General features: G+C 36.7%; 1 protein-coding gene across 1 annotated transcript; it reads left to right on the forward strand.

The window, feature by feature from the left end:
* Positions 1 to 507: 507 nt before the first annotated feature.
* On the forward strand, positions 508 to 25,604 carry CHRNA1 (cholinergic receptor nicotinic alpha 1 subunit). Its single transcript, XM_074303056.1, has 9 exons — positions 508 to 759; positions 8,984 to 9,129; positions 9,261 to 9,305; positions 10,184 to 10,293; positions 12,142 to 12,337; positions 13,283 to 13,520; positions 21,955 to 22,178; positions 24,689 to 24,928; positions 25,297 to 25,604. The coding sequence occupies exons 1-9, from the start codon at positions 717 to 719 to the stop codon at positions 25,426 to 25,428; spliced, it is 1,374 nt and encodes a 457-aa protein (XP_074159157.1). The 5' UTR covers positions 508 to 716; the 3' UTR covers positions 25,429 to 25,604.
* The last annotated feature ends 413 nt before the right edge of the window (positions 25,605 to 26,017 follow it).

Consider the following 26,017-nt stretch of genomic DNA (forward strand, 5'->3'; position numbering starts at 1 on the left):
CCCACTCCATTCCCATCTTTTCTCCTACTCACCCTGACATCAGGAATACCAGACACTATGAAGTTTCAATAAGCCTTAGAACTTCCCTCAATAATTGTTGTAGTAGAATATTTTACCAAACCCAGCTTCTGTTTGGGACCAGGAATGGGATTGGAGAAGGAGGGGGCTAATGAAGTGGCCGCATGGCTCTTTGTCAATTGGTACTTTCATTTCATACAAATCTTGTAACTTATTATAGGTCCTACAATCAAGAATGGGAAATGCAGGGATTGAACCCCCTTTCATACTCTTCCCACTCCACCATGGTGTATTTCTTTTGCATCTCAAATGTAAATTACAGGGATGCTTGTCCCAAAGGAGAAATTTATACCAGGAGATTCATTTATGTTAAAGATGTTGCTAAATAACTGGCTTCTCAGCGCTCTTAAAACAGGATTCAATTTACAAAACTGAAGGTAAATTGAACTTTCCAGGGGCCTTTTTTGTGTGTGTACAGTGGGGAATGCCAGCACAGAATGAGCAAATCTCTGCCCACATGGGACTGCCAGAGGTCTCAGCTGTTACTGTTGAGAACAGGTGGTATAAATCAATACCTCTGCAGACTCACTTCCTAAGCCCTCTAAGAAGAAGCAGTAAAGCCAACTGGAACCCAGAGGGTCCTTTAGTCTCTGCCTCCTAAAGGCAGACAGACAGACCCTGCAGGGAGCACTCACCTCATGGAGTCCACTCCTGTCCTCTTGCTTCTCTGTCTGTTCTCAGGTAAGTGTGGGAGGGCAGCTTTCCCTTTGGGATGGGTTGTGGCATTTGGAAGAGTCTTGGGGAGCTCTGGGCCCCTGGAATGGCTGTTCAAATCCTCTAATGAAACACAGAATGGTCAATTTTCCAAGCCAGAAGTTGGCTTGAAAATGCCTGTCTAGCTTTCAAATGACCAGTTTGTGGCTAAAGAATGCTCTGTTACTGAATAAAAGGAGAAGTAGAATCTAGGTACAAGATTAAAATATGTGGAATCTTGTTTCTCCCCAAACAATCTCCTACCATGACTTCCTTTATCCCTTTAACTTTTTATTTCCCTGATTGCCAATATTTATTAGCCAACTCCCAACTCAAATGAATGACATCTTCAAATACTTGAGTGTTTTAAACTCTTATATAATTTTATTTCCCTAAACAATATACTTTTAACAAGCCCTTCTATTTACTCTTGGGGAATTTGAATAAGGTAAAGAGATTGATTGACAGATACATGTGCTGGACAGATCTATTAATAATTCTAATTAAACTTTCTCTATAAAGATGAAATATCTTGCAATATTAAAGCTCTAACTAGTGAATAACACCCTCCCTCCTCCATATATATATATATATATATATATATATATATATATATATATATATATATATATATATATATATATATATATATATATATATATATATATTCTGCCCACTTTTCTGGAATATTAAATGCCTCAAAGATTTGTTTGGATTGAAATTATAAAACCTTGTATAGCCCTTGACCCACATTTAACTCTGGAATGTAACATAACATAGCAGCTGAAACAGTATCCTAAATCCTGAATTTCCGGTCAAGGGAAACAGGAGATGTTTGTTGAGTCCTTAATATAAAACTTTAATGTTGATGTCACCTTGTCTCGTCCTTTGCTGCTTTGGCAAATGTGTAACACTGTAATGAAAAAGAACACAGAACCTCTTTCTTTTAATAGCAAAGGATAAACCTAGAGTGTCGGCCCTAACTAAGAGGAGTGAGACCAGGAAGCCCAAAATTGATCCAGCTAAACCTGGATCACGTGAGGTTCGTTTTTACTCCTCATTCAATACAACTCCCTCTTTTGGAAAGGAAAAAAGCTCTCCAGATCCCTAGAATCCTGAGGGCATGTCCTAAATTCTTTGGCCAGGTATAAAAATGCTGAAGTACATGAAAAGTATTTAGAGATGCTGGCAGAATCAAATTTGGCCAGAAGAGAATCACATGAATTGTGTTTAAGCAAAAATAGTCTAAACTTAGCTTTGTAATATGGACACTCCAAGTCAGATAAATATCAAGTCAGGAATATATTCAATCAATCAGTTCAACTCAATTCCATTTAAAGAGCAGTTATTAAGCACCCACTGTGTGCCAAGCATTGCACTAAATGTTTTCCTCAAGGAATTTACATTCTACTGAAAGGGAAAATAGTCATAGATATAAATAAATACATAAATAAATATTTCAAGACTAACAATTGGGGAAATTAAGAAAGTTCTCTTGTAGGAAATGATCTTTGATAATTATGGAAATGTATATAAAAATTGTCACATGTTTAATAAATATTGGATTACTTGCTGTCTAAGGGAAGGGTAGGGGGAAGGAAGGGAGAAAAACTTTGGAACACAAGGTTTTGCAAGGGTGAATGAGGAAAACTATCTTTGCATATATTTTGAATATTTAAAAATAAAAACAAAAGGGACAGCTAATTGGTATAGTGGATAGAGCACCAGCCCTGAAGTCAGGAGGACCTGAGTTCAAAACTGACCTCAGACACTTAACACTTCCTACCTGTGTGACCCTGGGCAAGTCACAACTCCAATTGCCTCAGCAAAAATAAAAATTAAAATTAAAAAGGAAAAAATGTAAACAAAAAAGGAAATGATCTTTGAGTTGATACTGGAAGAAAAATGAGGATCCCAAAAGGTGACACTGGGGAGAAAGAGCATTCCTGTCAGAGAGGACTGTGTGGACAATGATGGAGAAGCAGGAGATAAAATTTTGTGTTAGGGAACAGAAAGTAAGGTAGTTTGGCTAAAATGGAACATGACAAGAAGGTAGGCAGAAGAAGGGTGGAGGGCAGTAATATGTAATCATCCTGGAGAGATAGGCAAACTGAGGACAGATTGTTAAATGGGGGAATCAGAAAAATGGTCAAAGGCAGTCATTCAAGTACATAATGACCTATCAAGAGTAAATTATGCTTTTTTCCCAACCTATTCACTATATTATATATAAGCTGCATATTAGATGCCAAAATGGTTGAGTAAGAATATTTGCTCAGATTCTTGGCTGCATTCGCCATTCTTAGAATCCTTCATAAGCAAAATCTCAGCCTATATTCAGGAAGGATTGTTCCCCCATATTATAATATACAATATCATAAAATATAATGTGAGGATATTGATCTTTTTCTATTTATATAAAACCCTTGACTTCAATAACTTCAGGGTACCATATTTTGTCCTTGCCTGATTTTGAAGGAGGAAACCATTATTATTTCAAGAAAAAGGCAAAAGAACTGTGATCAACTATCCCAGACCTAGGAACTGGGATTGGAAAGAGAATCCTTAAGTCTTGGCCCCTTTCCTGGTCTTCCAGCCTGCCATGTAGATTGAGGTCCCCCAGAGTCATCTATCCTACTTAATCAGCCAGGAACAATACTGCTTAAAAATAGATGTTGTAAGTCATAGATTTGTCACCGGAAAGTCCTGTAAAGGTCATCTGGTCCTACCTACTCATTTTACACATGAGAAAACCGAGACCCAGAGCACTTGACTATTTACTACCACATATTCAATCTGTTGACAAGTCTTATGTTTCTATTTTCACAAAAATCTCCTGTCTACAGCCCCTTCTCTCTAATTAAACAGCTGCTACCAGGTGCTTGCCCTCATCATCCTATACCCGTACTTTTCCAGTAATCTTTAAACTGTCTTCCCTGACTCATCTCTCCCCATGTAAATGCATCCTCCACTCAGCTACTACAGTGATTTTCATAAAATTCAGGATTAATGTAACCTTCTCCCAATTCTTACCCAATGGCTTCCTTTTAAAATAAGATATACAGTCTTCTTTTGGACATTTAAAGTCCTTATCTAGCTGGTTCCTTCCTACTTTTCCAGTCTTCTTATACTTAAATACCTTCTATATAGTCTGTGATCCATCCACCCTGGCCTATTTGCTCATACTCATATAGGGTACTACATTTCCCAAATATGTGATTTCCCCTGACTATCCTCCCTGACTACAATGTTCTCCCCCACTCCAATTCTTAGTTTCCAGGACTTCCTTAAAGCCACAGCTCAAATTCCATATTATAGAAAAGCTTTTTCTTTCCTCTTCTCAATTCCAATGCCTTTCCTTTCTGAATTTACCTTACAATATATATATATATATATAATATGCACACAATCATTTTTATATTCTCTCCCCTATTAGAATGTGAGAATTTTGAGGGAAGGGATAATATTTTTGTTCTCTTCTTTATATCCCCATTACTTAGCACAGAGCCTGGCACATAACAAGCATTAATAAATGCTTCTCTATACTACTTACTCAGCCAGGAAGAATTGTACTTATAAACAGATGTTGCCATATGTTATAGATTTGTAGCTGGAAAGGCTGTAATGATGAGCAGTAGTGACAAAGATTTTAGAAATCCAACCTCCCCTGCCAAAAAGAATGGAGAGAATTTTAATACTTTTAATTAGCATCTAGGCAAGTGTGGGCTCTTCAGAAATTCACATCTGGAAGACTGGCTGAGAAAGAACAGAATGTGTCTGCAGTTTGTTAGGGAAGAAACTTTAAAAGAGGGAAAGGGGGTCATGATGATTGTTACAGAATTATTCTTTGCCCTAATTCCAGAACTCAACTCTTTTCCTTGGAGGCAATGAAGTCAGTCTCTACATTTTCTCAGGGACAAAGTGAAGATCTTCTGCTTCCTACCATATGCTTCTTGTTCCCATTTATGAAGGATAAGCAAGTCAGATAAGCCCAGAAGCAACACGAGAGCACCAATGGTCTTTTCAACTACCACTCCTAGCAACAAAAGAGCTGGCACAAACACCTACCATGCCTTCCTAGGCTTCTCCCATAGTTCAGAGACCTGGATTGCCAGTAAATCAAGAAGAAGGGTGCATTGCTTCATTTGTTCTGTTCTTAATGGAGAAAAAAATTTTGCAAATAGTGAGGACTGTGGAATTTTCAATAAACTCTCATTCAATATCCCATCGAAACCAGACAATTGGATGAGTAGAACATGCAAAAGCTCTTCAAACTCATTCTGGGAGACACTTTCCATATCCCCAGAGTCTTAGAGATTAGCACACTAATGAACATAGATGAAGACACAGACTTAACACTAGGGAATTGTGCCCAAACATAGAATTTTTGTCTTTTTCTGAAAATAGATCAAGTGCCAATTTTTACTTAGCACAAAAATGAGGAGGCACTCAGAACTGGCCTAAAGGAAAGCATGACAGTAGACAGTGCTGGACCTGTAGTTAGAAATACATGAGTTCAAATACAACTTCAGATATTCACTGTATGACCCCCAACCAAGGACTCATCCTCCAATTGCCTCAGTTTCCTTATCTGTAAAATGAAAATAATAATAGCCCCTACCTTGCAGAGTTACTGTGAGGATCAAATGAGATAGTGCATAATAAGCACTACATAAATGTTAGCTATTATTATACCTATGAAGCAATGCACTACTGTACTTTGTTACATAGCAAAACAAATCAGTAAGGAAAGAATGGATACTGCCTCCATCCATAAGAGCCCAACTTCTTTCCTTAGAGCAGGATGTATGCCTGCAGGCAACTATCTCTGCTCTCCATGTTCTGAAGAAGCAATGGTTTTAGACAGTGTGAAACATGGCAAGATGCAATAAAGAATAGGCTAAAGAGAAAAGTAAAGCCTCAAAAAGCAAGAGAATCAAGTTGAAAGATAATTTCATGTTTGAGAAAGCAGATGTCTGTCCCAGACAATGAAGATATGCTGTGTCCTAATCCATATAAGCTTTCAAGAATCTGTTGAGTGGGGGGCAGCTAGGTGGCGCAGTGGATAGAGCACCAGTCTTGAGTTCAGGAGGACCAGAGTTCAAATCTGATCTCTGACTCTTAACACTTCCTAGCTGTGTGACCCTGGGCAAGTTAACCCCAACCTCAGAAAAAGAAAAAAAAAAAGAAAAGAAAGAAAAAAGAATCCATTGTCTTCTAAACTAGACAGACATCTCTGTATGCAGATAGATCAAGGTCTTGGTAAAGAAGATATGTCCATTTTGCTTCTATTAACAACAACAAAAGAATTTAATTTGTATAATGTCTTAAGATTTGCAAAGCATTTTACTTACATTGTACCATCTGAGGAATTTTCATCTCTATTTAAAGATGAGGATACATTGACTAGATTGTACATGTGATCCCAAATATTAGAGTTCTGGCTTTTTCAAGACTAAATCTATAAGACCAATTATACACTAGGGTCCTTTGTCATCAATTATGCTTCAGAAAGGATCTCTGAAACCCATGCCAGTAAGACACATATGCATTAACTTTCATTATAATATGGGATGCCTTAAAGAAATTTTGCTTTTTTTTGACAGAGCAACCACCAGCAAACTCCTATTTTAATTCCTTTCCATATCAAAGCGATTGTTCTAGGACCTTAAGACTCTTCCAGTGGAGCACAAACTCTGATAGTTCTACATGCTGGAAAGGCTTTAGATTTGCATCTTGCAACATACAAATGTGTCATCTGTGGACTAGCTTAAAGAAAAACAGACTTCCATTACTGAAAAGCTGATAACTTCATGATGAAATTTTTTCATCATAGCATCTCTAAAAACATAATGGTTTACATTGGTAGAGCCTATATATAGCCCATGATGAAATCTGACTCCTCAAAGTTTGAAATGATATAAGAATTAATAGTAAAACTATATTCAGCGTTTCATAATGTCATAAAAGCTTTCTCCTCCCTCCTCCTACGCATCTCATCTCTCAGTTGTTTTTCCCCACCATCTCCTCCTTCACCTCAGTCCCACATGAAGAAGTATCACTTTTCCAGACAACTGCTTATACAAGCAAATGAGATGCCATTATATCCCATCTTCTCTAGAAATTTGCCCCTTCTATTATCTCCATTCTCACTGATCTTCAATCTGTCCTTGTCCACTGATGCCTATAAAAACACTCTAGCTCAACTGGAAGTTGAACAGATGCCCATCAATTGGAGAATGGTTGGGTAAATTATGGTATATGAAGGTTATGGAATATTATTGCTCTATAAGAAATGACCAGCAGGAGGAATACAGAGAGGCTTGGAGAGACTTGCATCAACTGATGCTGAGTGAAATGAATAGAACCAGAAGATCGCTGTACACTTCAATGCTGTATGAAGATGTATTCTGATGGAAGTGGATATCTTCAACATAAAGAAGATCCAACTCACTTCCAGTTGATCAATGATGGACAGAAATAACTATACCCAGAGAAGGAACACTGGGAAGTGAATGTAAATTGTCAGCACTACTGTCTATCTACCCGGGTTACTTATACCTTCGGAATCTAATGCTTATTGTGCAACAAGAAAATGGTATTTACACACATATATTGTATCTAGGTTATATTGTAACACATGTAAAATGTATGGGATTACCTGTCATTGGGGGGGAGGGAGGGGAGGGAGGGGAGGAAAATTTGGAAAAATGAATACAAGGGATAATATTATAAAAAAAAACATTCTAGCTCTCTCCCATTCTAAAAAAAATTCTCCTTTGATCTGTCCATCTCTGCAAGTTGTAATCATATGCAGATTTTGTAACTACATTCCTTGAGAAAGCCAATTAATGTTGCTGCCTCTCCTTCCTTTTATCTTCTTAACTCTCTATAGTATGTCTTTTGACTTCATCATTTAATTGAAACTGTTCACTCTGAAGTTACTGATGATATCTTAATTGACATATTAATATATGTCTTTTTTCAGTCCTCAATTTTTTCACCTCTATGCAATTTTTGACACTATCATCCTCTCTTCTCCTTGTGGCTTTTCTCTCTAGATTTTTGAGACATTGCTCTCTCTTGGTTTAAGCTCCTATATGTTTAACTACTTCTCTTCCATCTTCTTTGCTTGTCTTTACCCAGGTTGTACCTGCTTAACAGGTAATATCTCCCGAGGACACTCTAGGTTCTCTTCTCTTCTCTTCTCCCACTATACTATTTCATTTGATGATCTCTTCATCTCCATGCAGATGATTCTCAGATGTCTTTCTGACCTGTAGCCTTATATCTCCAATTACCTATTAAATATCTCAAATCTGATGTCTTATAGAGATGTTAAACTCAACAAGTCCAAATCTAATTTGTTGTTCCCCACTCCTCATGCCCCCCATACTTTCCCCTTATAAACTTTCCTATTGCATCATCCTCCCAGGTACCCATGTTCACAATCTAAATGTCATCCTATATTCCTCAATACTAGTAAATTCTTTCAGTACATATAGGATTATATTTAATTATTATATTTAATTTAAATTTATAATTCTAAAATATAATTTATAAAATTATTTATCTTTGGGACTGTAATTATACAAATATAGTTTTATATATATGTATATATTTATACATATATATATAATATATATATATAAATACATATATATATATATATGTGGTTATAGTTAGCAAATAGTTATTTTCATGTTTCCTCCACCATTAGATTGTGAGTTTCTTGAGGACAGAGAAGGGTTTTGTTTGTTTTGGGTTTTGGATTTGTTTTTGGTGGGGTTTGTTTTTTGGTTTGTTTTTGCCATTTTGTGTATCCCCAGGGTTTAGCACAGTGTCTAGCACATAGTGAAATTTTAATAAATGTTTTTTAATTTGACTGGCTTAATTAGAGAATAATGAAACTGACTTTCATTTTTGTCCCTAGCAATCCTGCATATTGGGAAGCCAACTCTGTTTGACTCCCTTATTAAGGAATGTCACCTGTCCATAAGACAAGTGTTAAATTCCTGCACTACATTCTGCTGCCTGGGAAGTGACTACCCTAGCAGCTGTGCTCAGAGAGTTTAAGGCAGTAAATAGCCTCATTATGGATCACTTTAGAAAAACTGCTGGCACATCATTCCATTAGTTGAGTTACACATCAATTACCCATGTCAGTACAATGGTCAGGAGGAATCTGACAGAGTGTCTTTGCTTTCGGCAGCTGGTCTCGTCCTCGGTTCTGAACATGAAACCCGTCTGGTTGCAAAGTTATTTGAAAACTACAACAGTGTAGTGAGGCCAGTGGAAGATCACCGGCAAGTAGTGGAGGTCACTGTGGGCCTGCAGCTGATTCAGCTCATCAACGTGGTATGAAGCCTCGACAACAGGAGCACTTACACATTGAACATGTTCTCAGGAATGGATTATCTCCTCTTCTTCCCCTTTGCCCTGTCCATTTCCTCTTCTAAAATAATGGCTATTTCTTTTTTTTCCCTTAGGATGAAGTAAATCAAATTGTAACCACCAATGTTCGTCTGAAGCAGGTAATCCAGAAAAAAATTTGTGTTATCATTCAATGCAGAAAATTCACTTGTGCTCAAAGAAAGGCAATTTGGTGAAAAGAACTGAGTATAAGAAAAATAGGAATTTGGACCCATGTGACTTATTTTCATCACTGGGTGATGAATTTTTCCACTGGTCTCTACATAAAATTACTACCACATCTTTTCTGGACCAATATTTCAAATTATAGCTATTCATTAAGACTGAAAAGGTGAGTTTATTTTTTTCAATATGAGATTTAATAGCTGAATTGGATAATTTTTATGGATCCTCAAGATAATAATTTAGGTCTTTCAGAATTAACAGCAAAGCCATATTCAGGGTTTCACAATGTCATAAGGGCATCCGGATCAGAAATATTAAGCTCCTCTCCTACTTTCTCAGGAATGACAACTCCCCATCTGTAAGTTAGAGTATAGTAATTGACATTATCCTGAGTCAGTATTAGACTATATTAAAGAGTCTCATAAGAAAAAGATTCTCTGTCTTCTCTCAAGTGACCAGTTTGGGTTTTCCCAAGGCACCTTATTCATAGGAAATGTCTTCCTTCTTCAAATCCAAACTTTTATGTTATCATAAGCTATTTAAGTTCGCTGGTCATTGATATTGAGTTTGTCTTTGGAACCTGTTCTCAACAGGATAAATAATAATTCAGTATTCTTTTCATACTGTTATTTGCTTGAAGAGAAAATCCAGTCATTCTAAGTTCTTAAAGTGAAAAGTGAATTCTTATTCAAACTCTTCCTTACAGAAGCACAGTGTCTGAATGAAAAGTGGCCATCCATAGCTTTTGTCAACATTAGATTCATTTGTACTACTCTGAGCAGTGTTTCAACTGGCTACATTTCTTCTTCTTTAGCAATGGATAGATTACAATTTAAAATGGAATCCAGAAGATTATGGTGGCTTGAAAAAAATTCACATTCCATCTGAAAATATCTGGCGCCCAGACCTTGTTCTCTATAACAAGTAAGCAAAATGGACAGACCAGAGATTGTTCTGTGGAATCACAAAACAAAGCCAAAATGCAAAGTCTGCATTTGGCTTTGCACCTGCTAGACTTCTCGGCAATGTTAACATTAAATAAATCTTAAAAAGAAAGGATGAAGTTACCATGCTGGTTGCCATATGGTACATCATGTTATGAATAGTAACCCTGATTGGAGCCAAATTAAATCAGGGTTGGAGGGTGGGAGACATTTAATCCCTAAGAGGTACTGACGAGTATATGGCAAATGTCCAAGGAACCCAAGCTTTATATATTTGAGTTCCTTGGAATTAAATGTCCTTTCTACCAAATAGCCCCGAACCATGGTTGTTATTCATCACAGTCTCCACGTCATCCCAAGACACTTAGTGCTGTTGATTGCAAAGGATGCCTGAGTTAAGCATCCATTCTGCTCCAAACGATGGACTTCATGTTGTGAAATGATAATGTGATTCCAGACATTCAGATATAATGACACATTCATTATCATACGCCCTTCATTTGTCACAAGATGCTCATTTCAGAGAGCATCCCTGATAGTCTGGAGCATCCAATGTCGGTCTCAAGGATGTAGAGTCTGCCATTATACCTCAAAAGACTAGGGAGGAGGATGGTGTGTATTGTATCATGCTTACTAGGGAAAGTGGTAAGTACTACGAATGAAAAGATGCCCTTTGAAGCAGCCACTCCCCAGCTCTAGCTTTCTACCATATATTTGCTTATTATCCCTAGATTCCAAGCTCAGCCAAATTACCTAATCATTTGTGTAACCTTTGGAGACAGATATGCTGATATAGCAGGAGTATCTTAGGCAAAGTTCTTTTTTTTTTTTTCAGTAATAGTAAGAAAGAAGCAATTAAAATCCCATGGTGCTTTTGACAAGCTCTGTAAACTAACTCAGGGAAATACAGAGAGGAAGAAATACTGATGTTTACTTAAGGAAAAGGAAACTTAGTTTATTTAATACATTTCTATGTATTGTTTCAGAGAATACTGAAGTGAGCTACACTCAAAGGTGGCTGCCATTTTTTAGATGACAGTGAGAAGTCTATGAAGGAAATAAGAGAATATTTCAGCTTATAAGCATGGAATTTGGAAGATAGACACAAATATCTCAATAAATAATTTTTATTTATAACAACATCAATAATAACAGTAGTTAACATTTACATAATGCTTAAGATTTTCAAAATGATATATGTGTGCTTATATACAAATTCATGATGCTCACAATCACCCAATGAGTGCTATAGTTATCTATATCTTACAGATGAAAATATTGAGATTGACAGAAATTAAGTGATTTGCCCAGTCACAAAACGCTACATGACTAAAGCAGCTCTTGATGCCAAGCCCAACATTATCTCTTGAGTCACCTCATGCATGTCACCATCATATGACTTCTGCAAGGTGTCCAAGAAAGGGATTTAAGGACAGAAAACTTTTTGAGAATCTATTTTAGCATACATTTTATCTTTAAAAATCCTGGCCTGATGAAATTCCAACATTTCACAACATGCAATCCATCATTTAGAGCACAATGAATGTTGAACTCAGACATTCTCTGCAAATTAAAATTTCTTATCTTTTTCTGGCCAACTCTTGATTAACTGTGTAAAATTGGCAAAGGGAAACCCAGGGATAAATGCTAATATGAAAAAGGGGTGAGGGAATGACCAAAATCCGCAAGATATAGGGAGAAGGAAAAGAGCACAGATTGAGTAAATTAATTGACTGTCTCTGCCATTCCCAATTTTTAAAACAATATTAGAAAAAGAATCATTTGCTAATTTCCAACCATTATAACTTTTTTTCCTTCTCATTCCTAGTGCCAATGGTGACTTTGCCATTGTCAAGTTAACCAAAGTTCTTTTGGACTACACTGGACACATCACATGGACGCCTCCAGCCATCTTTAAAAGCTACTGTGAAATCATAGTTACCCATTTTCCCTTTGATGAGCAGAACTGCAGCATGAAACTGGGCACATGGACCTATGATGGCTTCGTGGTTGAAATTTATCCAGTAAGCAGTGGTTAGAATTGGCAAGATAAAAAATAGAGACCAAGGGAACTATATACCATGTTTACTTTAGCAAGGGTCAAGGAGAAAACAGTGGGTTCTTTCACAAAATAGTCATCTTTTCCCATACTTTATTTAATATCAGCTTATATCCACCCCTGCTAATATCAGCTCTGATCTAAACCCAGAGATGGTTTCATCAGCCTCTCTGCTTAAGTCCCTAAATCAAAGAACTCTGTACTTGTGTCCAGCTATGAAATGAGCGGCTGAATGTTCATTAAAGCATCCTCATCCAGCAATAGTGCTTCTCACAAACAATATTTAGAGTGGATCTCTAAGGTCACATAAGTGCTGAAAGGCACTCAAATTTAGCAAGTGCCTTGGATTGTTGTTGGTTTTTAATGCCCAAATAGAGGAAGAAGTTGGGGCTCAACTGATTATGTCAATGTAGACCCAATAAAATGCAAAGTTAACAAAGCCCAGAGAAAGCTTTTTCCGTTAGTACGTCAATCTCACTCAACCATAGACTATTGTTAAAATGATCTCGCTGATTTTGCATCTGACAACCTGCTTTCAAGTTCTGGCCTCTAACATTTCCTAACTATATGACCCTGGGAAAGGCATTTAATCTCTCCAAGCCCCTGCTTTTTCATCTATAAAATACTTATATAGAATAATACTGATAGTGCCTACTTCCCAGGGTTGTTATCACGAAAGCACTTTATAAATTATTATATAAAATGTAAGCTGCTATTATGAGAAGGCAGAGGTCCAAAAAAATGGAATGATTTGCTTTTGGTAACATAGCTAGTGAATGGGTAAAATCTAATTATTGAACTAGCCAAGACAATGCTTCTTCCACTGGACCACACTGCCGCACCACTGGCTGGGACATCTTTATTTATGACTATTTTGTTGAAATTTTGTATTTCCTTTGTACCTTCCCAGGAGAATGACCGACCTGATCTGAGCAACTTCATGGAGAGTGGAGAATGGGTGATTAAGGATTCAAGAGGCTGGAAACACCGGGTTCGTTATGCCTGTTGCGGTGACACTCCCTATCTGGATATCACTTACCATTTTGTTATTCAGCGTCTGCCTCTCTATTTCATTGTAAATGTCATTATTCCCTGCCTACTCTTCTCCTTCCTCACTGGCCTGGTATTCTACCTGCCTACAGATTCAGGTAAGTACATCTGCTGAGTTTATTTTGGAGTATGCTAATTGGTCTCCTGCTGGTATTTCAGGGGAGAATGACCAAAAGTTATCTTACTGTGTTAGATGCCAAAGAATACTGTTCCCTACCTTCCAGTGCTAACAAAGAAAGATAGATAGATAGACAAAAATTTTCATTCCCTCAAAAAGCATTAGAGCTTATTACAAACTAAGATAGGATTATTAAGGCCAGACAATAAGAAAATGTAGACAAATGGTATGCTTATCAATATGAAAAAGACAGGAAACTGAGAAGGAGAGCTAATGTGTTAGATGATGGAATTGGTATCCAAATAGAGCTTGACAGGCTGGGACAATGTGCTGAATTTAATATGTCAAAATTTAATAGGGATAAATAGAAAATATAACATTTTGTTGAAAAAGTCAACAGTATAAGTACAAGATGGGGAAAGACATGGCTAAAACTGTTCATGTGAATGGAACCATGGGCTTAAATGAACAGCAAGTTTAATATGTCAATGCTGTTACAACGTAGTCCAAAAATCTAATATGATCTTAGCCTGACAAAAACGAGCAAAATATCCAGAATGAAGAATGTTGTCATATGTTCTTCCCTGGTGAGGTGGAAAAAATATTAGCATCTCAAATCACTAAATTCTAGAAAGGACATCACTGACTCTTACTTCCTCATTCCAACTTTATCTCTGCCCTGGGTCACCTACCTTCTCACCCACCAATTTTCCTTCCTTCTGATCTCTTCTCTCAATCTACCCCCTTCCCTTTTCTTCAAGCTGCTCAAAGCAGTCCAGACAAGCCCTATTCAGTGACAAGGAAGAGGCAAAATGGAGAGAGTTGGGGAGAGAAACTGTGTAGGATAGAGGAATTAAATCCCTCACTTAGTGATGTTTTCATTCTGTTCTTCTCATCTCAGGGTACTTAGTTGTACCCGTTACCAAACTCTCCCATTGCTCAACTCTTCTGAAAAGTCTCTAAAAGTGTTCTCACTAATGTATAGCTCCATTGTCTCACCGTGTACCCTGGAAAGGAGCCCTGATAGATCTATTTGCAGGAGCTAACATTCTTGCCCTTTATATCTGAGACAAACAAACCCACATATCCCCTAGCTGCCAGATCTTTCAGGAATCAAGCCAGACATATATCCCACAAGGTAGCAGCACCCCTTAGGATAGAAAATGCATGTGTGTGTGTGTGTGTGTGTGTGTGTGTGTGTGTGTGTGTGTGTAGCAGATTGCTCACAACTTATTAACAATTCATAACAGACAAGGAAAGATAATTTTTCCCCTGAAGCAATTGGAGTTTCGTGACTTGCCCAGGGTCATACAGCTAGGAAGTGTTAAGTGTCTGAGACCAGATTTGAACTCGAGTCCTTCTGACTTCAGGGCTGGTGCTCTATCCACTGCGCCACCTAGCTGCACCAAGATAAATATTTTTAAAAGTAGTTTTTATGAAAAGAAAACCTCAGAGAAAGGGCACTAGATTACATAATGCATGAACACAAAGCATATATATGTGCATATATTTGGTGCATATATGTCAAATATCAAATTCCCTATTTGAAAAATGTTGTCATATGAATTTATGTTCTTGATTGAAGATCTGATACCCAATTTTCCCGCAAAATAATAAGAAATACCATATTTAATCAACTGTTTTAATCAAATATAAGAGTATGTAGGCATTCTTCATTGCATTGAGATTGTGTGTATGTGTAAAACATCAGTTTAACAATAACCAATTGCTTTAAGGCTTACAAAGCTTTTTTCCTCACAAGTACTACTGGAGTATATAACCTTTTTGTTTCCTCATTTGTAAAAATAATAATTACTTACATTTATGTAAGACTTAAAATTAAGTTCTATTTAATTTTAAAAGTACTGAAGTATTACTATCTTAATAATAATAACTTACATATATGACTTAAAATTAAGTCTTACTTAATTTAAATACCATTGTCTGCAATAATAATAATAATAATATATTGGTCTTAACATTACTTAAATACTACTGGAGTGATAATAACAATAACAAATTAATATAGAACTTAAAACTAAGTCCTACTTAAGTCTTACTATTTATAACAATAATAACTTACATTTATATAAGATTTAAAATTAATCCCTACTTAATTTAAATACTATTGTAGTACTTCTACCTGTAATAATAATTTACATTTAAATAAGGATTAAATATTTACAAAATGCTTCACGATATATTATCGTAAGCCTCATGACAAACTAGATGAGGTCATTTATGCAGGTATTATGATCTCCATTTTACAATTGAGGAAACCAAGGCTCAGGAAGGTTAAATCACTTACCACACTTATACAGCTTTACATATTTGGGAAGGAAGATTTGAACTCAGTACACATTTCTTATTCTACTCATTTGAGATTCTTACCTGATTTGAACTGCAAAAAGATATGATAAAAGCACTCTCCCACTGAAGTCATGGAATTAAACAGATTTATTTGAGAAGATTTTGACAGTCATCTTCAAAGAGAATTTTAGCTCATTTCTGGGTGACTGGTACAAATGTCCCTGTAGCAAATATAGCCATTCCCTTTTATATTAAAAAAAAAAAAACAAAAGACAACATAGTCTATAATATATATCTTGTTTACAACTAAGTGGAAACATATGAATATACATTAATAAAGCTTGAAAGAGTTTTAGCATGACAGGCAATCCAGGATCATCCAGGACCTGCTATGGGACCAGTATGTCACATGGTGATACAGGAAAGGTTCAGGGGCTACATGAATGTCACAGTAAGCTTGTGGTCAGCACTGATACCTTAAGTCAAGGCCAGGAGGGGGAGGAGAAAAAGGTGTAAGCTTCCCTTAGAGCCTGGGGTTTAGTTGCCTATCATATAATATTGTTCCAAATACAGCTGCATCTCAAATAAGTGAGCCCCTTCCCTTCCCTGTCCTCTCCTGGTAGACTCTGGCCCCTCTTTATTATGAAGGCATTTCAAGACAATAGGACGTCCTGTCTTTAGAATTGAGGATCTTCTCTCTTCAAAAAGCATGCCTTGGAGTCCTGCCAGCTGCACCTACTTCCTGAACACTGCTGAGCCCATAGAAAAACAGGGATGAAAAAATGTGAAGAACTTGACTAAAACCATGGGGTGGAAATTTCCAAGAATGTGGGCTAGAGATTCAACATAAAGCACTAGTTGGCCATCAAAGGCAATTGAATTAGAAGCAAGTCAGAAACTTGAGAAATGATAATAACAGTAATAGTGTTCGTGTGTGTGTGTGTATGTGTGTGTGTGTGTGTGTGTGTGTGTGTGTGCATCCCAGTATATGAGCTCAAGTACCACTAGAGGCAGTAGGATGGTACAGGATAGAGTGCTGGGTCTGGGGTCAGTAAGGTTCATCATCCTAAGTTCAAATCTGGCTTCAGATACTTACTAGCTGTGGGACCCTTTTATCTCAGTTTCCTCATCTATAAAATGAATAGAGAGGAAAATGGCAAACCACTCTAGTTTCTCTGCCAAGAAAACTCCAAAAGGGGTCACAGAAGTAAAAGAAGATAGCAGAAGGGTGGTTGTCATATATGTCATTAATTATCCCTGCTTTACAGATGGGGAAATTGAGGCAGACACAAGTTAAGTGTACTGTTAAATAGCCAGAAATATTAAAGGCAAAATTTGAATTCAGGACTCCCTCACTGGGCAATCTCATTACATCAGGCCTTAGTTCTTCCCATCAATCATCAACAGATACAAGCACTCCTGACTCCCATATTCAAAGCCATTCTAGCACCATAGGAATTGCCAGAACTTACATTCCATTGATGACAACTTTGATAATTTCATGACAAGCTCCAGGTATCATGAGGCATTGCATTTAGGTTTTTCTAAAAGCAATATTCATCATGCTTCCCTGAAGTAAAATTGCTTTCCTGTAGATATCTATGTATTATAGATGTTGAGACATCTGCATATGCATACATGCACATATATGGAGCGGCTAGATGGTCCTAGACATGGATATGGAATTAGGAAAACCTGAGTTCAAATCCCCTTTGGTCCTTTACTAGTTATGAGTCTCTAAGAAATTTTCTTAAGCTTCAAGGGATCTTCCTTCCATCTATATAAAATGAGGATAATTAAAATAACTAGTACTTATACCATGCTATCAAATTTCCAAAGTGCTTTACAAATGTCATCTCATTTTGTCCTTGTAATAATCCAGGAAGATGTATATTCAAATTATCTGTCCATTTATCACCTAGATGCCCCTAGTATTAGGACTTGCCTCACAGGGTTATTGATAGGATCAAATAAGGTAATTAGTAAAAACAATTTGTAGATTTTAAAGCCCTACATAAACATTATGTATTATTATTAACAATAGTAGTAATAAATAGATGTGACATGATCTCTAGCCATATCACCCTTAATTTGCCCAAATTTGTTGACAAGACTCACAAAGTAGAGTCACATTTAGTTAGTACTTGAATGGAAAAACCCCAGCAATTCTGAATTATGTAGATTTAAAAGAAAGGCAATATCCTTAGGGATTAAAGAACTGGCATCAAGAAGATCTGGGTTCAAATCCTGTGTCTGCCCCATAATATCTGTCCTTAGGCCTTTCAGTCTAGACTCAGCTTCCCCAGACAATTCTCTCAGACTATTGTTCATTCTTTGTTTTCAAAGAGGCCCAATGACATCAGGAGGAGTAGAACAGGTACCAATCTATCTAGTATACAGGTTGCATCTAGCATAATTAATAGTATAGTATGTATTAAATATAAGGCAATCATAACCAATTAATGACCATAAGTACAAGGGTATAAATGGTAGAACACAGCCAGGACAGGTTACTGGGAGTCAAGAAGAGCCTAGATTTGTTTTTGCCATCTGTGCACCTCCTGCAAGGAGAGCAGACTAGGAAAAAAATGTTGCAGACCATGTAAATTAGTTAAGCTTCTTTCCAAAACTGGCATTCACAAAGTCCTCATTTCATAAAAGCATAAAAAAATAAAACCAGTTCCACAATTCCCTCGTTACTTTAAGTCTTTGAAAGCTAGATACAGGTGCATTTGTAGTTCATGGGATCAGCCAAGCAAGAGTGTCACTCAAAGCTTAATGCTGGGCGGCTGAGTACTGTGCTTATCAGCAACTTGTCATTAAAAAGCTTTCTCTGGCATTATCCAGGAGCAGCAGTATATGAGCTCGGGTAATTACTATAGGCACACATCTGCTAGTTGCAAAAGCCCCTAGGAACAAGGGAATGCTATGTTTCTAAGGAAGCAAGCAGGTCAAAGAAAAAGGCAGGAAGGATGGTTGTCTAATTAATTGTATGCCAGTGAAGGGCACCAGGCAGGGAAGAGAAGAAAGCAAAGAGTTTGCAAAAAACATGAAGAGCCCAAGGAGTCCAGAGGGAAGGTCCTTACCAACTGCTGGATGATCACCCATCAAATATGAGTATATATTCCAATGCACTATCCTGGGCCCTCTATTCCTCCATCCTTTGGTAACTCATCAACATCGATGGTTCAATGATCATCTCTGTGTTGATGACTCCCTAATATATACATAACGACCTAAATTTCCTCTATTAGATAATGTTTATTGAGTATATGAAAGATAATTATACTATATGCTGAGGATAGAAAGACAAAAGAAACAGTTCCTGCTCTCAAGGAGCTTACATTTTACTAATTTATCTGGACCTAACTTTCCTTACCTGTAAAATAACAGGGTTGAACTGGATGACCCTGATGGCTCTGATAGCCCTAGATCTTATGATCATATGAATCTATTATACTGAGAGGTGACATGTATCCTCCTCCTAATATCTTCTTAACCACTAACTACAGGATAGCATCTCAAACCCAGCATACTCACAATTAAACTAATTTTCTTTCCCCTCTAAACCTCCTTCTCTCCAAACTTTCCCATTTCTGTTTCCTCTTCTGTCAAGAGCGGCCATCATCTTTTCAGTCACTCATATTCCTAATCTCAGAGTCATCCTTGATTTTTTTCTCTTCCTTATCCTTATGTAAGTCAAATACCTCCAAAATATCTCTCAGATTGAACCTTACTATTATGGATATCAAGTTCAAGACTTTATCCTCTCTTATCTGGACCACTGTAACTTCCTCTATGGCCTCCTTCTTTTTCATTCCAGTACATGGAGACTAGCTGCTAAATTAACATTCCAAAGACACAAATCTGATTTTGCCATTAATTTGTTCACAAATCTAAAGTAGCTCCCTATTTCTTCTAGAACTAAAATTCAAATTCCTCAGCTTGATATTTAAAGCTCTCCACAACCTAGCTGCCCCCTTCCTTTCTAGATTTATTTCCTGTGCTTCTCTTTCACATTCTCTATATTTCAACCACATTGCTGGAGCTACTAGCTATTCCCCAGACATGATACTCCACTTCCTCTGTCTTCATAGGCTGTCTGTCCCTCATGGCTAAAATGTCTCCCCTGACTTTGGAATCTCTAGCTTCCTTCAAGGCTTCACCATGAAAAGCTTTCTTGGAAATCTCTCTTATTCCTGTAAACATGTGCATTTCCTTATATGGTGTGTTTTCCTCATCATCTCAGTAAGATGTAAATTCCTTTATGGTAGAGACTTATATTTCTGGGGTTTTTTTCCTCCCTAACCACCAGAATAATGCTGGAGCTACATGAGACACTAAGTAAATGCTTGAATAGAATTCATCTCCAGGATATTGTAGTTTCTTCATTTCACTAGGCAAAGTAACTATCACTCTGGATCTGAAGTCAAGAAGATCTAAGTTCAAATTTTATCTAACTATGTGACTTTAGACAAGTCACAGCCTTTGTTGTAAATGGGAATAATAATAGCATTTATATTGCAAGATGTTTTTGAACATCAAATATGTGTCATTTTTGAGAAAATATTTGTGAAGTGCTTGGCACACTGTCTGGCTGATACTTTTTCCTTTTTTTACCTTTTTAATCTATGAAAAACTCAAAGTACATGGAAAGACAAATCCCTTCAGGGTAGAAGAAAACATTGGGTTTTTTTTTTAAAGTCCCTTTTTGAAAATCATTGAAAAGATCAAAAGACCTCTATTTTTCCAGTATATAGATATATAGATATAGATAAAGATAGATAGATATATACATATATGAGAATATATGAAATGCTGGACTCAAATGAAGTCATTCTTTAATATCAGAAGCTCTACTAGAAAACAAGGATGCACATTATTTCAGAGGTAGAGGAGGAGGCAGCAAGTCATCATTTTGTCAAATAGAATGTTCCCTATTAACTCAGAATTAAGCAGAACTTTCCATAAAACATTATATATATATTACTATCCCTATTTTACAAATGAGGAAATAGGGGCTCATAGAAGCTAAATAATTTGCCCAGGGTCATAATAAATGTCTCCATTCCTTTCCATCTGTCCAGATTTATTCCAAATGTCCAGTGTCTGATGCCAACTCCTTAGATCTGTTCTTCCTATCCATATGTAGAATGGAAGAAATAGAATCAATATGACTGTTCAGTTTAAAAGGTCTAATACTGGATTTGTGCTACATTTACTCCCTTAATTTGCACTCTCCCTGCCCCTCTTTACAGAGGATAAAATTGTTTTCATAGGTGAAGTTAGCATCCTAGCAAATTTAATAGTGTCATATTGATAATTGTAGGAAAGCTCCACAAAGAATATTTAGAAGCCACTAGGCTAAAGATCAAAGAGACCTAGAACTTCATTGTATACCATTAATTGTAGCCATTAGTCAAAATGAGCAGATACAATCATCTTTTTTATTATGCTGTTATGGAAATGTTTGTTTTAATCCATAAAGTATTTTCTTTTAAAAAAAAGAACAGGTTAACTCATCTAAAACCAAATGGCCTAAAGCTAATAATTTGGTGAATTGACCTAGACCCAACAGAATCATGAAATCGATGCTATAGGGAAAATTAAAGAAAGACAAATCAAGTTTTTCAATTGCATGTTATAATCATCAGAGCATCTATGAAATCCTGCCCTGAATCAACTCCTTCTGAGGTATATAACTTAACCTTCTGAGTCAATATCTCTCCTTTATTTGTGATGGAAAATGCCATGCATATACAGAGAAAAAATATGAAGGGAAAGCAAATCAAACTAATATTTTCATTTTTTATTTGGTTTTTGGGTTTTTTTTCTTTCTCATGGTTTTCTTTTTCTGATTCTTCTTTCACAACATGTTTAAGTTGATTGTACATACATAATCTATCAGATTTCTTGCTGTCTTGGCATGGGGGAGGTAAGGGAGAGAAGGAAAAAATCATAGCTCAAAATCTTACAAAAATGAATGTTGAAAATTATCTCTATAATGTAATTAGAAAAAATAAAATACTATTAAGTGGGGGGAAATAAAAACAGTAGAAAAAAATCCCAAAACATCCATTTATCTCTTTAATTTTTTCTTTCAGGGGAAAAGATGACCTTGAGTATTTCCGTCTTACTTTCTTTGACTGTGTTCCTCTTGGTTATTGTGGAGCTGATTCCCTCCACCTCCAGCGCAGTGCCCTTAATAGGCAAATACATGTTGTTCACCATGATCTTTGTCATTGCATCAATCATCATCACAGTGATAGTCATCAACACTCACCACCGCTCTCCAAGTACTCACGTCATGCCTGAATGGGTGAGGAAGGTGAGTGGGGTGATTTCCAAACATCTTGTGTTGCACATTCAAAAGATGTTCATTCATGATGGACATCTGTAAGTCCAACATAATACATTGAAGCTGATAGAATTCTGATATTGAAGAGCCAAAAAGTTTTTCTCAGTATATCTTTGTAGGAGCCTTTTTTCACTTCTTTTTCATCATGAATAAAACATGTAATACAGATCTTAGAGGGATAGAAAACATGAATTGAAAATTCCATCCCAAATACAACCTCAGTTGTATTTTTCTGATTATAAAAAAAGATTAAATATTCCTTCCCCTCCTACTCACAGGTTATATGATTTTGAAATAACTTTTTACCTTCATCTTCTTTTTGGAAACCAATGCATTTCTACTAGAGGGACCACCAGCAGAGAAGTAAATGAACAGAGATGTTGAGACTGGAACTGGATGGAATTTTTTCTATGACAAGACAGGGCAGAATTTTGCAGGAATCAGGATAGAGACGAGAAGACAGGGGCCTTCAGAGAATGATTCCATAGTGGAGGTTTCATAATGGAAGATGCCAAAGATGTGAATTATGTGTACAAGAAGTTTGGAAGTAATGGACCATTTTCAAATATAAAATTGTTATATAGATTTTCTAGACATCTTTTATTTCTTCATTGCCTAGATTTTCCCCTCTATCTCTTCTATTTCCCATGTCATGTAGATTTAACAAATGTAGAAGAGTCAAATGAAATCATCTATATAAAGCACTTTGCCAACCTTAAAGTGCTATATGAGTATCAGCTATTATTGTCATTGACATATGATGTTATTTACAGTACTAAGGAGGAATCATGAAGTAGTCGATAGACTAATTGTGTTAAACTCAAATAGAAACTGGGGCCATTGAACCATCCCTGTGAGGTTCATATTGGTTTAGAAAATTACATGCTAACATTATCAATCTTCTATTATATTTTTATTAAGTGCTTTCAAACTACATTTTAATCTGGTCTATAATGTGGAATGTTGTGGGCTGCAGTACTGCTGTGGGCAGCTTGTTTGATATCTCTGGTCTAGAGAATCAGACTTTAAATCAAGAGATATAGGTACAAGTCCCTTCCTTAACACATACTAGTTCTATGATCATTAACAAATTGCTTAACTTCTTAGAGCTCTAAGTAACTCTTCCAGAATATGAAGAACCAAAAGGGAGCTGCCCACATTGGGAAAGAGTTTCCTCACTCAAAAGTTTCCCAAACTGATCATTACAGATCCCCATCCATATATGTTGGACCAGACCTGTGATTTCACTGTGCAGGAAACTTCTAATAAGGAAAAACCTTATACTATATTGGTTGGAATGTACTCTGCAATTTGCCCAGCACATTACACAATCTGCTCAAGCAAGAGTACACCAGAGGAGAAACCTGAACCCACTTCTTCCTAGCCACTACTGCACAATGCTTCTTTAAGTTCATGTGTATTATATTTTAGTCATAACAACGATAATAAAAGCTGACATTTATTCAGTGCCCTAAGGTGTGCAAAGAGTTTTATATGCATTACTTCATTTGATTCTTCTACAATGTCTGTTGGGGGCTGTATGACACCTTTTCTTCAAAGAGATCAAAGTACTTCTGGTTCCAAACTTAGCTGCTTGTTTTAAAACGGAAATAAGAGAAAGAACAGAGAAAGGAGTGAGTAGAATGTACCAAAGAATACCTTGGGGAGAAAGTTAAAGGGACCAGGAAATAGCCTAAGCAAATTCAAGTCCCAGCAGGCTGCTCCAGGATACTGGGGAGGGCATTGAGGATTTTTAGTAAACCCTCGGGTCTCGCCACAGGCTGGAGCTGAAGAGTAGACCAGCGATTTCTCCAAGATTTCACACTCTACTTCCATCCTTAACTTTCCATTCAATCCCAAAGGATCCTGGGGGCTCAGGAAATAGAAACTGATACCTTTACAGACATTCATATCACATCCAGGTGATACTTCATCTTGTGTGGAGTTTGTGGGAAGTGTCTACATCACTGATGCTTATCTTGCACAGCCTCTTTTGTGGGGTCATTAGCTTCGTAGCAACAAACTGGAGGTGGGATTTACTTCACTTTCCTTTGTCTTAGAAACATCATGTTATACAAGATGAAGAAAATCTAAATCAGAATCTTTTAAATGAAGGAATTGGAGATAGTGCTAAAATGCTAAGCATCCCAGGGTTTTCTGACAAAACCACACAGTAATGATGAATGATGTCTCTTTTTATGGCATACAAAGGGATTTTGTTGGAGTTGGAGTACCAGAGTCTTAAAAGAAAACCCTCTGAGGATCCATATAGCACTTTTTCCTCAATAAAAAGAAATGGGAGAAATCCAGTGGAAGTCTGAGGTAGCAGGCCAGTGTGCAGAACCGGTTCCCCCCAGTGGCAAATGTATTATATTACAGAACACCATTGTTAGCTGTGACATTCTGTTCCTCCCAGGAGTCATTTCAGAGGGGTCATTTCTGATACAATCTTTTAAAGTAGAATATTTTTCCCGTTTTAGGTTTTCATTCACACAATCCCAAATGTCATGTTCTTTTCGACAATGAAACGGCCATCCAGAGAAAAACAAGAAAAGAAGATTTTTACAGAAGACATTGACATTTCTGAGATTTCTGGGAAACCAGAACCCCAAACCACGACCTTCCATTCTCCACTCATCAAACATCCTGATGTGAAGAGTGCCATTGAGGGAGTCAAATATATTGCAGAAACCATGAAATCAGAGCAAGAATCCAATAACGTGAGCACTAAAGTTTGAGAGTTTAAAAATGATTTAATTATGCTTTTAGATGGATAGATTAGATCTGGTGGGCAGCTTAGCTTTCAGGAATGGAAGCAAAGAAATTTTCCTCACATTTTCATATTGTATTAGCTCAGAAAGTCAGCTATTAAAAAATCATCCATTTGTAAACAAGTAGTAATGATTGTTGTCAGTCAATAATTTTTGAGTGCTTTAGAATCTCCAAGCAAACAACAAACAAACAAACAAAAGAGCTCTGCAGAAGCATTAAATGATAGCAAGACTGCTAAACCATTGATCAAAAGAAGACTGGTAATTCTTTTAAAGACATTCTATTTTAAAGACATTTTCTTCTTCCTCCATTGCAGGCTGCTGAGGAATGGAAGTTTGTGGCAATGGTCATGGATCACATTCTGCTTGGTGTCTTCATGCTGGTGTGTATTATTGGAACCTTGGCTGTATTTGCTGGCCGTCTCATTGAGTTAAATCAGCAAGGATGAATATGAAAGTTGATTTCCTCCAGCAGAGAGGGAGGAGGAGATGGAAGAAGAGAAGAAATGAACTAATTTCATACACTCTCATTTGTCTAATATTTCATTTGTCTTTAACTAGTTCCCATTATACCCAAACAGGAGAGTGAATTTTTTTCAATAAATGTATCTAGATCTCAAAAAAAGTTTACAGCTCCACTTGGCATGTTGACTTTCCCTGCCAAAGATGGTTATTTAGAGTTTAACACTCACATGTGGGCATGCGTGTGCATGCACACACACACATACACACACACATATACACACACATCCAAAGTTGGGTGATGGAAGTGGACTTTACTTGTGACATGAAACAAAAAGTCAATCCCCTGTTTTCAATTGTATAAATCAAATTTTGTGTGTAAACATTTATACAAAACATTTTATTTATGCAAGTGAAGAATTTATGATAGAAGCCTGTGAAGAAAAACTTCCCTGGGAGAGTTATAGAAGAGCAAATATAATTAAGTCTTTAATTTTTAAACCTTTAGTTTTTTCATCTTTCCTACTCTTGCAGACTTGAACCCAAATCAAGAAGAAATCTAATTGTTCCTCTGAT

This window comes from Sminthopsis crassicaudata, chromosome 3, assembly GCF_048593235.1.
Source record: "Sminthopsis crassicaudata isolate SCR6 chromosome 3, ASM4859323v1, whole genome shotgun sequence".
Taxonomy (NCBI): Eukaryota; Metazoa; Chordata; class Mammalia; order Dasyuromorphia; family Dasyuridae; genus Sminthopsis; species Sminthopsis crassicaudata.

Coding starts and splice junctions, on each gene's coding strand:
- CHRNA1 (XM_074303056.1), top strand. CDS start 717: ATGGAGTCCACTCCTGTCCTCTTGCTTCTCTGTCTGTTCTCAG. Junction 760..8,983: donor GCTTCTCTGTCTGTTCTCAG/GTAAGTGTGGGA, acceptor TGCTTTCGGCAG/CTGGTCTCGTCCTCGGTTCT. Junction 24,929..25,296: donor CAGAGCAAGAATCCAATAAC/GTGAGCACTAAA, acceptor CCTCCATTGCAG/GCTGCTGAGGAATGGAAGTT.